Raw genomic sequence first — 13,741 nt, 5'->3', positions numbered from 1 at the left:
TTGAGAAATAAAAGACAGATGCACAGTGAAACATATCAGAGCAGTTGGTTGTGTATCAATGTGCATCAGACCTCTTGAAAATGAAAATCATCATAGTAGCCAGAAGGCAGTTTGGCATACCGGTAGACTTACATCCCACGGAGCCTCCTGATGTGGTTCTTTCTAGGCCACAGTGTGAATGTAGAAATAAATGGGTTGCAGTTTGCTTCTTTGACCATATTGACTAAAGTGTATTTTTATTTTATTTTCAGGTGGAGAAAGAACGAAGAAAAGATGGTCTTCCACTCGAAGACGGGTAAGCTTTTTTTTTTTTTTTAGTTTATCTTCTGTGGGAAAGGCATGAAAACTGAAACTCTAATGCTACAATGCATTATACATTCATGGCAGTCAGCAACCCCAGATGAAAAGGTGTAAAAGTCATTCAGACCATCTCACTTTGTGAATTAAAACATCGGTCAGAGAAAGTCACACACACATTCAGCCGTTTTAAAAGAACATTTACACTTGTATAAAGTTGATTAAAGGTTTCCACCTGTTCATGAGAGGCGCTTGAAAATATGGAGAAACTTTCCGCCAAGCCACATAATTACCAACAAACCCCAAACCAGAATACAGATTGCATCATACTGATGTGTTTTCTCGTGTTTATTGTAGACTAGAATTATACTGTAAGACAGAATGAAAGCCAGGCTGTGGCGTGGGTTTGGTTTGTGAACAGCCCAATGGAAAAACAAGTCTACCTCTGCATTACCAGAGAGTGATCGTGTGCTGTAGTCCAGACGAGAATTTTTCATTTAATGCAAGCATGTTCAGCAGACTACAAATGATGGTGAAGCTCTGATAAATGGTTTATGTGATGTGTGGAGTTAAACTGTAGCTGTGGGGTGACATGTTTTTGTATTCAAACAGACAAATGACGAGGAGTGGTTTCAGTTTAACAGGAGTGAAGGTTTCTAAAAAGCTTTTAAAAGTCTTCTCCTCTATGCAGGCTATGTTGTTTATGTTGGTGAGTGAAGGGGTGTGTGACGGAGAGAGTTTTGGGGGCGTGTGTTAGAGAGGCACAGAACCAAATTCCTGACTAATTTTAGAACTCCTTGAAAGAAAAAGGAGGGTAGGTCTGTCTTTCCCAGCTGTTTCTGTTCCTGCATAAAATTGTTCGGGAAATAGACGTTGGCAGAAAAATATCAACAATTCATGCTGTTATTTCGTAATAGCTTGCTCAGGAACACAATAACCTTTATGCTTTTTTATCTCCTTCCTATTGATGTTAAATAAATAGGATTTAAGTAACGCATATATTTTAGCATTTCTGCTAGCCTCTGCTCCTCATTTATCTTTCCAGAGAAGCAATACCATTAATGTAAAGAGCCCAGCCCGTCCTATAACTTCAAGGGCTACATTTTCCACACTCAGCTGTTCCTGGCATAGAAGTCTGTACCTTAACAAATTACACTGGACAAAAAAGTAATATTTTATATCACAGTAAATATTTGGAGAAAATTAGGTTTTCCTTCAATTTTTATTATTTAAAAATTGGTATATTACAGTATACAGTTGTGGGGATATGTGGAACATGTTTTAAATGTGCAGGAAGTTGTTAATGTGAGCAGAAATCTTGCTGGAACATTACAGGATTTATGAAGAAATTAAATGAATCCGTTTATCAGTGATTTATAAAGATGCCACCTGCATATTTTAAAGATGTTATTCCCTAAACAAAAGACACAAAGTAGGCGGGAAAGGTAAACTATGCCCTCATGTGTGCTTACTTAGCAAGAATAACGTAAAAAGGAGAAAAATTGATCTGCAGGAGACAAAAAAATAATTGAAAGCAAATCAGAATGGCTGAGAGCCTCATTATAGCCTTCTATTATAGCCTATTTTTATATTTTTAATTGTCACCTATTGCCTACACTTTTTTTTTTAACATGAAAAAAAGACATTTCCACCATAAATTGGTGCACAAAAACTTCACTAGTATGCAGCCCCCATGCCAAGCCTCTTGTTCCACAGGCCTTTTAAAATGACAAGTTTCAGTCTTGTTGTAAAGTGTATCTAGTTCAGTTGTTGATGAACAGTGTGGGAATATGGCTATATTTACGTCTAGGAAGGTGAGAGGCAAAGGAGGCTTCATAGTGCTAGTTGACCTCAAGACCTCCAGAGCTGTGAGCCGCAAGGCCTCTCGTGCCAGGGTTATCAGGCACTTGGCAGGCCTGCCATCACTCTCGCCCAGCCTAAAGAGCAAAGCAGGCTGCAGATACAGAGGTTAATGATATCTCTGTCTGAGTCCAGGGCAGTATTAAAATGTCCTCACTGTTCTCTTTGTCTTTTTTTTTTTTTTTTAGCTCTTTTTACTTCAATCTCCTCCATAGTAATTTCTTTTATTACCCTTGCTCCATCATTCTGCTGAGATACAAAAAAATATTATCTTGACACAGACCTCCTTTTTACTTCACTATAGTGTAAATATTGTGGAACACATGGTTTTAATTTCACCGTTACTCTTATTGTTTCATAAATACTTGTGAACACCAGTTGACCTAAACTCTCCACTGGTCCTAACCTCTCCCCTGGAGCACGGCTGAGGTCACTGCTAACATTGACTTTATTTGAGTTAGATCCAGGGGATCAAATAGCGCCAAACATAACTTGTTATTTTTGTACTGTGGCTGTGGACAGAACCCTTGGACTACAGCTCAGTGGCATGCTTGTTGAGAGGTTGAGATTTTCTGTCAGGCCAGCTGTTGTTGAATTCAGAGAAAACTGAGTTACTCATACATATGACAGGGTAAATGTCCTCCATCACCTTTTTTAAGAAGCACATAGGAACCTGATACTGCAAAAGAACCGAACACTACACACCATTAAAGAGAGTGCAGCATGTTTCTACCTTGCTTTTTAACACTGAATCTGGCTTTTAGATATTAAAAGTAAGTAGGTTTGCACCTGCATTAATCAAATCAATGAATCATGGACATGGTTTAGTCTTTTACTCAAATAATCTTTTAATTAGATAAATGGCTGTTATGTTGAAACTGCTGACCTTAGATTTCAAAAGTCAATGAAAGATCTGCCATCACACAAGACTCCTCTGCAGAGGCAGACAACCTCATTTGCCCTCACATTTGACCTCTCATATGCTCACCCACACACATAGCTTATCTGCTTTGACTGTTTGACAAGTTATGAATTAACAAACATTTAGAACTGCCGAGAGCATTAGAGAAAGAAGCACTTGTTATGCAATAGAGTAAAGAATGTCCCTCTGATCAAGTCAAACCCGACTTCCATATTATTTGTTCTTTTTTGGTGTAGAATTGCATTTCTTATTATGGATTAAATCTACAGCAAGAAGAAAGAAAGAAGTATTACAAAAAGAAAGTATTATGCTTTTGCAGGGGATAAACCGTGTGGCAGTATGACAGTTCAAGTGAACGAAAGGCTGTAACTCATTGTAAGAGTAGGTGTGTGTTCATTGTGAAAGGCAGAAACTTAGAGGTGGTTACAACAGGTTGTAAAATCTGTCTGCAAATAATGTCAGCCCTTAAACGGCTGTGCGGTTTTAACTAAATAAAAAACTTCCAAAATAAAGAAGGCTAATCTCTGAGAATCTGACAACAAACAAACACTGACAGCAAGCAAGCAAGCATCACCTGCTGCTGCGCTCAGGTCTTAGTGGTTGGTAGCCCACAGTGAAACATCTTGTCAGCATCATAACATTAAAAGAACAATGAATCAGGGATTTTTTTTTCCATTCAATATTAATAGGAACAAGAGCTAGATGTTGTTAGAAATTGGAAGTGCATCCTTTCAAACAAGCAATTAATAGCATGTTCACTTCCTCAGTATATAGTAAACGCTTGTGTGATCTTTGAGTGTGTGTTAATCATTGCCAAGCTTACGCTGTATTTAGCCTTAATTAACTAGTGCCTAATGCCCTAACTATAAACTATCTAAACTATCTATCTAAATGCTGTAAACTAACTAATGCCCAGGAGAAAGTATTTCTTGTGAATTCTGCATAATCTAAATTGTATCCGATTATAGTCAAATTTTTTTGGTGCATGTACATACTCTCAGTGCCAAAGTGAGATTTCTTTTGGAGGAAGGGTTGCATCTCTTTCTGTCTTTTCTGTGTCCATTATTCTGCCTCCTTCCAAGTTACATCCCGATATTTCAGTACCCATTTAATTGATAATAGACATCTATTATTACCGATTTTATAATGGAAAAATTCACAGATTACCAATATGGCAACCGATATAGTGAACTTTTGAGCTGGAATGAAAATAGATCATTTCTATGAACTCTGAACTCACACTGTGAGCAGCGTGTCCTCTCGCCTGTCACTGTCACACACAAACACCTGGCAGGAGGGGGGGGGGCACTGGGCTGAATCCCACTTACAGCTGTTATGCAGTTACTGAGAGCAGCAAGCATGGGAATAAATGACAATATATTTCCTCCTTGTTCCCTGATGATCTAAATAAGTTACTAAATGTGTCTCTTGTTGCTTTTTAAATATAACGGCGCTGAGAGGATCTAAAAAGCTGCTAAATAGCAATAAAGTTGGCACGTTAGTAGTCCTCTCTTTCCGTCACCCTGGGACCTTAGCTTGTCCTGTACGTTTGCAGAATGATTGGGCCATTGTTTATTAACTTGTATGTATAACTTGTATAATATGTATTTCAATGTGGCTTACGGTTAAAACACCCTGCTCCACCGTCTGCTCTGCTGTGACGCTTGCTTTGGCACGTGTGCCTCAGAGTGCTGAGAGTTGTGTAAACAATGGAGTTGGAGTACGCTGTGCTGGACAAACTGTATAAATGAAACCATTTCTGAAACACCCAAGCATGGTTTTCTGCATTATATGGTCTGTAAAAAAAGGTTTCTTATCAGCACATATCGGCAAAAAATATGCAGATGCCGATGTGCTCCGATATGTCCATGAAAGGCTAATGTTGGACGATAATTTCGGTAAACTGATAAATCGGTCAGACTCTAATCGTGACATCAGTATCTGTAAACTATAACGGCTTGCAGTCTTGGAGGTAGTTGGTGTCTTTTTGTGCTGCAAGCTCCTTTTACCCATTGTGGATAATTATTCCAGTTCAGTTTAGCCTCAAGTAAATTGTTGTTTTATATGATGACCGAGCAGATGTCTTTTTGTACTCACTATGTTGATTGTTGTTGGGGCACAGAGGCGAAAAACCAGCACCTGATAGGGCAGAGTGGAAGGAAGATGAAGTGTGGCTTGGGGGTTTTTAGTCTTTGTTGGTGCTCTTACCATTTTTGTCATCTCAGCATTGACCCCTTTTCTTCTTCTGTTCCTTGTCAATTCATAATATAGGCTTTGTAGCTGTTGCTCAGAAAGTGATCCAGTTCAGTAGAGATCTGACACAGGTGGAGAGTTAACTATGTGAAATACAACCAGCAGGAAGTCTTATCTGAAATCTACATCCCCACTGGTTGATATGTTCTCCAAAGCTTGATCTGACAACGCAGTGTGTCAAACTTGTAATTTTGTCTCCCAGCAGAAGACTTGAAACTATCGTGTTAAACTCTTTGACCACATTAACCAAAACAGAAGATATAAGTCTGTACAATACTCTCCGACCTTCCTGTAAACCGTGGCTGTCCCCACTGTCAACAGACTGAACTGAGATCAGTTTGATAACCTGCAGACTAACTTCACAGTGTGAAAACATTTGACTGGGCTGGCCACAGTATTTCTATCAAGCTGTGATCTATAATGGAATAGGAATGTTTATTTTAGGAAAAGGGATGGTGAACTGTAAAAAATATCGTAAATGAGATTGACAAATTAGATTGCTGCCCTAACAGGAAACTACCCAGTCAGAGCATGTTTTCCTAACATTCACTTTTATTATATAACCTTGTGCACTGTACTCTTCCTTGTTCTAGATGGCACTGCCTGTTTTTGATGCAATGGGTATTAGGCTGACTATATAAAATATTCAAAGTGTTTTGGACATGAAGAAAGTTTGTTATCAAAGTTTCTCAGCAGAGGCAAACAGTGGAAGTTTTTAGTGGAAAACATGCTTCCAGTCTGGGTTCAATCACAGCAGCATTTATAAACTTCATTTTATTCATGAGTTCATTCATAAGTTGTTCATTTTTATCCGCATTCGAGCCATAATTTTCCTTTTAATGATTCTTTCATTTTATTGTTGTGATGCACTTGGTAAAGTCAGTTTCAACTTAAGCTCGATGAAAAAAACTATTGATAATATTTCTAATGTTTAATAATAGCCTAATGATGATCGAGGTTTTACTCAGTTTTACTGAATTAGTAGTACCGATTCTACAAATATCTACAGCTGTCTGTAATGACAGTTGCTTACATTGTCAGAGAACCTCGCCGATCTGACACAGTTGGTAAAATTGCATTTCTTCTTTACCACCACAACATGTCTAAATCAGTTATTACTAACTGTGTGTGTGTCTGTGTGTGTGTGTAAATGAGGCTGCTGTGCCAAGTTCCTCATTAATTGAGATTTCTAAAAAAGACTCAGGTGTACGCACAGCATTATTATTCTGATGAAAAAAGAATGAGTATGCACATTTTGTCTTTGCATACCTTTTTTTAGTTGTGAGTCTGCTCAGCGTTTTATGCTTCTGGCCTGTGGTGTTTTTTGCTTGGTCCATAACAGATTCACCTGTTAGAGTGTTGTAAATCGAACAGCTGCTTCCTTCATGTTTTTAAGAGTTTATTTATGAGACATGCCCCTTTCAGCGGGAGAATGTTTCAGCAATCATTTTAGTTTTTTTATGAGACAAATTCTCTGCTGGTTTTGACAATAAGAATACAGACAATAACAAAAACTTAAATTCAAGTCTGATATGTCAGGATAGATGTCACATCAGGAAGAAGGCAGGCTTAACCAAGGAAATAGTTGTGAAAGTAAGTTCTGTAAAAAGGAAAGTGAGTTGCCTCATGTCCAGCTTTGTATTTCTTGCAAAATTCTTTATTGCTCATGTTCACTAGTATGTTAAAACCAGACAAGCTTGCAAGACTAAGCCTGCACATTGTGCATTTTCTGTTGCCAAGTGGCATATTTTATTGTTTCAAACACATTGTCTTCAAAGTCTAATTAGGGAAAGAAAATTAACTTTAAGTTTGTTAAATTCGTTATGGAGTTTATGTGGCAAATTAAAAAAGCGGAACCTAATTGGGAAATGTGATTTAAAAACAGTACGCTACTGTGATCAGATATTTTGGTCATGTCATCCACACCAAGAGCTAATGTTGAAAGGATTCCTCATCATTTGAAATTGTGGTTATAGTGTGTAAAGAGTTGACTCCTCTCTGTCTTAACATGGTCCTTGCTGCAGCACTGTGTTGGTGATGGAGTATATATGGTTCTTGGTTCAGCGTCCTACCTGTTCACTTGTAAACCCAGTCTTTGTGTGTTCTGAGCAGCAGCGTATAACTATGGTAAAAGTTGCTCAGTCTGTATATCAATCTGTATTGATATTGATGCATTTTCTCTGAAATGGCTTCTAAAAAGGATTTTTTACAAACAGAATAATTATATGTGCATAATGCCATTATGGCATTTATTAAAATGCCATAATGGCATTATGCACATTGTTTTTCAAACCAAGCCTCAAGCATCACACCCTACAGTTGAGGCCTGTTGGTGCAGTTTGGCACGCTGGTTTGGCAATAGATTAGATCTGAAACATTTTGTCCGTAAACCTTTTTCACAGCAGCTATTTTGAATTGTCATAGAGGGAAAATCACAGGTTGAATTTGATAACAAATAATGGGTCAAAGACAAAAAATTAATCAGTAATATTTTGGATCATTTTTTTAGTCATTTCAATTAGAAATGGCAAACATTCTCTAAAATTTAAGCTTTTAAAATGTGAGGATTTGCTTTTTGAGGTTGTGATAAACTGAATATCTTGGGTTTTGGTTTGATGTTTGATGGACTCTGCTGTAGTTGTATTCATTTTTGGTCAGTTTGGTGATAGGCTGTGTTTTTTCAGGTCTATTGTTGCTTACAGAGTAGACAATGAGCAGTGTAAGGAGGGATGCTCTTTAGGTGAGAAATAGTTACATAACATACAAGTCATGAATCCAGTAGAAACAGACGGAGGAAAACATACAGAAGAAAGACCTCTGTAAAGCTGAACACATGTGCTCCTTCCACTTGCTCGCTTCTGTTGGTCAACAGCTGTGTGAGTCTTCTGTCAACTAGATCTAGTCTTGCCTTCACTCAGGCACACACACACTTGCACAAACCTCAAATCAGCTGCTGTTCCCCTGCTTTTAGGCACCCATTCCCAGAGCTCATTAGCACAGGATGTGACACACACAGTCACCAATAAAACACAGTGGAGCTCTAAAAGTAGCTCCTGGAGAAAGACTGGAGACGATAGTTTGCTGTTTTAACCCTGACTTGTGGTTGATTGCTTGTATTTAGTGTTGCTTACATGCTGTGTGAAGCAACATAGATTTATATGCACCTGCTATGTTGGTCCAAAATGGGAAGTATTTGTATGACATTTATATCATTTTGTTGTAGGTTAAGTACATTCAACTTATAACTGATTAAAAATAACCCCTCTCTCAAGCTGCATTGCTTCCTATAGAAGGCTCACAGTGTAGTTTATAGTGCACAGTGCCTGAAGTGGGACATATTATTGTGCTTGTGAGCATAGCTGTATCAGTCCTACAAAAATTTTAACTCTGGAAATGTTCAGTTTTCTTGCAGATCAGCCTGTTACTGGTTCATAGTTTGTCTGTTTTACTGAATATTGGGGGGGGTAGCGTTATCTAACACAATATTAACGTGTTTTCTAGTTGCACCCTTCAGTGTGGTGTGTAATTATTTTCATATGCAAAGCCTTCATTTGAATCATGTCCATGACTTGCAGAACTTGCCTCCCCTCTTCATGTGGTAGTTATCTGATTTCTGTGCTGGCATGATTGTAGTCCCTTTGGCAGGGAAGTTAGTGGTCTGTGAAGCAGCTTGGGGCAGTAATAGTTTTGACTTTTAATTCATCTTTCTGAACTGTCACATGCTCTGTGGGAAAGGGGACACAGTGTTCTTGTCTTATGGTGTCAGGAAAATATACAAATGTTTTCCCTCTCATTTTTTAAAATGTTTTTAGGTAAACTTATGAGATTCAAGTACTTTTCTTTTGCCTTGCCTCATGTTTTCTTTTTTCTTGTTCTTTCCTTCTCTTCACCAGCTCTTCGTTATATACACGGGAGAATGGGAGGCCCTTGCATTTTCAGCCCCCAGCATTGGAGTTTGGGACGCAGTAAGTACTGTTCTCACTTCCTGGTTTAATATGACTTGCTTTAACAAGTATGGATTTTATTCATTTTGTTCTGAAAATGATAAAAGAAAACCTTTATTATACACCCAGTGACAAAATGTGGAAAAGTCTACTGAGTCAAGTTAAAATAAAATGGTGCCATCACTGTAAGTGACCTGTCACTGTGATGAATGCCACAGAAAGGGAAGATTTCATAAAGCAAGGGACCCTTCAGCCTTTAAGAACAGACAGGATGTCCAAGTATGGCAGTAAGCTCCTTTTCCCAGCATCCAGACACATACTGGAGAGGGTTGACCCCAGTCAAATGGGTTAAGAACTTCACTGTTTGCCTCCATACTCCCAAAACAGAAAAAACATCAGATGTAATGCTGTGTTTGGACAGCAGTCTGCATTGCTCCTGTTCAAAGCAAACAGTCACAATCAGCACAATCAATATTTTGTGTCATATACTTGGAATGTAGAAAGCAGGCAAATTACCAAAAAATCTTAATGTTACTTGGTAAATATTTGACTGAAATATTGCTGCAGGATATTTGCAGTTGAGATCAAAACAGCAATATGAGATCGAAGTTATGCATGTATTTCAGTTGTTTAAAACGAAAGTAAAAATCAAACTTTCTCAGACAAACAGGAAGTGAGAGATGCGTGAGTTGAGGCATGTCAAGACCGGTCATGACATGTTGCACTAGTATTGGTAGGTGAAGTTATTTTTTACGGACTTTTACTCACTTGAAATTGGTTTCCTAAATCTTAACAACTTACATGAATGCTGAAAGTTGCAGAAAACAGTGTAGTAAAAGTGCTACCTGTGTACTCCAGGGCTTCCTCTGCAGAGAAAAGCACTTGTGTTCATACAGACATCCATTGACCCCACGCTAATTATATCAGGAGTTTTCCCTAACCAAATACCATGTGCTGCTTGGTGCTTATTTAAGTACGACACACTGACTGTTGACCCAGTCTTGCACACAGCTTCGGCTGAATGGAAGACTATCAGTATATAGTTTTTGATATCTGCGACAAAGATTTAGGTTCCAAATTGTGCAGGTATAGCTTAGCGTCTTGAAATCATTGCTGATATAGAGACATATGTCAAATATCAGAGGACGTAAGTCTTCTCAGACAAAACAAAAACCCTTATCAAGGACAAAAATTTGTCGTTAAATAACTTGTAAAAGTTTTCAGATCAGATCCTACTGTGTGCTAACAAATATTTGCTGTCACCGCTGTGTAAACATTGCAAATGTTACAAAATGAGTACATACAAGCACTTGGTTAACATGTAATAGTGAGATAAGTTATGAAGACACACGAGGGAATAACCAGTTATTCTAATAGTACTTATAGTAGTTTGTTATATTCTAAAAATAGTTCCAGCTGCTGCGCTGCCAGTACTGTGTTGTGATAGCAGTGTCCCTTAAACATTTATAGCCGGCATTTTGACAATTCTCAGTGTGTATGGGGTACATCCTACCAGGTATTTCAAAGTATAGTATTTGCAACTTCAGGAAAATCAAGATATCTACATGAAAATCCCAGTTTCTTCCAAAATTCTCAGAAGACTATGTAGTTCATTAAAAAACCAGTTAATTTATGTTAGCTTGTTTCAATTTGTCATCATTTGTTTGATGTCAAAAATGACGACATCATTATTTCATCAAAATGGGAAGTAATTTTAAGCTTCATACACAAAAAGCATAATATACCTATTTCACTTTAAAAGGTTATGTTTTGAATGTGAACACAAACACAACCTGTGAAAACTTTACAATACAATGCAATGCCATAAAGCAACATAAACTGTGGCATCAAAACATGACATAAAGATGAACCAGCACCCCAGTGAACAATGAAAACTTTAAAGTGGTATTATAGTATTTGTTGCAGAGTTACAGTGTTGGATTGCAGATTTTGGTTATTGTGACTACCCTCTGTATATCCAGAGGAATAAAACTAGAATTACATTAAAGCCATGCATACACTTTGCATTATGCAAGATTATCACTAAGTCTCATTCACCTTGTAATGTAGCCCACATGAAAGTTCCTCACACCCCACCTCAGTCAACCATGCATGGAAACACTATGAATTTTGGTTCTCAGTGAAATTGCCATATTATGTTCCCTTTGTGTTAGAACAAAGGGTCATACACAGAGATTTGTATATGAATTAAATTGGTAATATGATTGAATTCTGAGTTTAGTTATCTTGAAGTGCATGTGGAAAGGGTGCGGTGAGAGGTATTAATTGGCTGCTTTAGTTTGGGTGTCACCAAGCAAAAAAATGTTGTGTAGTGACATGTCGCTGTAAAAGATTATAGCAGAAGTGGCCAAACCCAGAGAGCTAATCTTTGTGCTGCTCTAACCTAAAGCCTTGTCTTAACCTCCATTATGCCCTTATTTGTATATGTGGTTTTACTTATTACACAAGCGCTTTTCTTAGACTAAAAATGAGGATATTATATGTTACCCATCTGTTGACAAGAAGCAAATGGCAGATGTTCCTGTTACAGTTTTAGAATATTGACAGAATGCAAAGCACTTGTTGACTTGAATGACTCCCATGATGATTTATTGTTGTGATCGAATTATTCAGCTAATCTCCAATTTGTAAACACTGACATGTGGCAGATTAAAGTTTCATCTAATGTCAATTTGAATTAATACAAAAGCATGAGTCTGTTTCTCTAGTTCTGCATATCTACATATTAAGTGTGATCTCAAGAATTAAGATGTTTGTTAACATGAATTCGCTAGGTTGTAAATTATGATGATTATGATATACGTGGAGAAATGCTGCTTTCATAATGTGACAGCATATAAAATGAACTGTTTGACCCTAGATGTCCTTATAGAAGTTATTAAATAAAACATTCTCAAAATTAACATTAACCACTCCAGTTCTAATGGGTTAGATGTGCAGCAGTATGATCTTTTTTAAGCTAAAGGTAATTGTGTGTTAACAGTTTTTTGCCCGTAAAATTGGGTGTATATCAGTTTCTAAGCTTGCTACAGTGCTCAGTGGGTAATGCTGTGTTGAGAGGCCCTTATCTATGACACTGTTCTGTCTGTGTTTGCAGGCCGCTGGGGCTGCCAAGAGCTGAAACCATATATATACACAACCCCAGCCAGGAAGTTCCTGTGACACTGCTGTCAATGTTTACATCCAGCAGGCATTTTTACATACCTTTCTTTCACAGAAGGGTAAGTTTACATGTGTGTGCGTGCCTGTGTTTAAGAAATGTGTACACTTTTAGCTGCAAAACTTCTAATGTCAGTTGTGAGTCTTGTTCTTTGTAGGAATGTCTTAAATAACATCTCATGTTTCATCTCTCTGTCCTAGGTGATCCCACCCAGAGGGAAGGCATCTTTTAAACTAATTTTCCTCCCGTCTGAGGAGGGCAATGTAGAAAACACATTATTTATAAACACATCGGCCCACGGGCTCCTGTCATACCAGGTCAGTACCATTCATACACCTCTTGCTGTTAACTCTTAGATTGTGTTTCTTTGGCATAATGGTGAAATCCCACAAGTGGTCGTCCTTCTCCCTCAGCTTTTATCTCGAGATAGTAGAGTGATATTTGCTCACATGTTGAATTTGTTACCACAGTGTGTGTCTTTTCTATGACAGTTTACAAAGAAAACTTAAATCACATCAAAAACTGTGTTTCTTTAATGATCTGTGATCCAAACCAGCACCAGACCACACTGCTGCTCAGAACTTAGCTGGTACCCACCACTTTTTTTTAATTTTCATCCCTCCTGCTCATACTCATAAACAAAGGAAGTCACACACTTCATGGTTTATTAGGCTTTTGTTTTAAATTCACTTCAGACCTCACATTGCATGATCATAATCTGAGAAGCAGGATTCTCACAGTAGATCACTGTCAAACAAGTAGACATTATGCAGAAAAAGTGGTGTTATTATAGTGAAAATCAATTTATTCAGTGCTTCACCATTGCCTCCAGCTAAAATGGCACTTTTGTTTCTTACAGCTTTTATGATGGCATACTTCACCTCAGTAGGCCTGTCTATGTTCACTCAGAATAATGCAGCCTTGAAATGCGCATTCACATGCTTCAAACTACTGTATCTTCTGGGTTTACATGTACTCTGGTCACTGGGTCTGCCTTGTTATTCCACCCTAACTGGTTGTGCCACCACTTCAGGGTTTACCTGACCCCAGACAGCCATGTCTTTCAGATTTCAGCTTTAGTTTTTAACATGCATGTTGTATGTCACTAAGGAGCAGTTACAATGTTTGGTCTGGTATCAAATTCAGCTGTTAGTCAACCAAACTGGAACTAAAGCAAACAAGAATGACCTGTGAAGATTTACTCCAAATGCATTACAAATGCCTATTATGTCGCATTTGTGAATTTTCCCCATCTCACATTAAACCTGCACCACAGTGTTTCTC

General features: G+C 37.9%; 1 protein-coding gene across 3 annotated transcripts in view; it reads left to right on the top strand.

The window, feature by feature from the left end:
* tmem131l (transmembrane 131 like) overlaps nucleotides 1-13,741 on the top strand; it is a 37,893-nt gene that overhangs the window by 4,396 nt on the left and 19,756 nt on the right. For all 3 annotated transcript variants that reach the window (XM_088075851.1, XM_088075850.1, XM_042484564.2), the window contains exons 3-6: nucleotides 252-295; nucleotides 9,226-9,297; nucleotides 12,395-12,518; nucleotides 12,658-12,774. In XM_088075851.1, the coding sequence (XP_087931977.1) occupies nucleotides 252-295; nucleotides 9,226-9,297; nucleotides 12,395-12,518; nucleotides 12,658-12,774 (357 nt within the window). The remainder of the gene's footprint in view (nucleotides 1-251; nucleotides 296-9,225; nucleotides 9,298-12,394; nucleotides 12,519-12,657; nucleotides 12,775-13,741) is intronic.

Source organism: Plectropomus leopardus, chromosome 3 (genome assembly GCF_026936395.1).
Source record: "Plectropomus leopardus strain MGB_pleo_1.0 chromosome 3, ASM2693639v1, whole genome shotgun sequence".
Lineage (NCBI taxonomy): Eukaryota > Metazoa > Chordata > Actinopteri > Perciformes > Serranidae > Plectropomus > Plectropomus leopardus.
The sequence above is the reverse complement of the archived record's forward strand: the minus strand, read 5'-3'. Positions and strand labels throughout refer to the sequence as shown.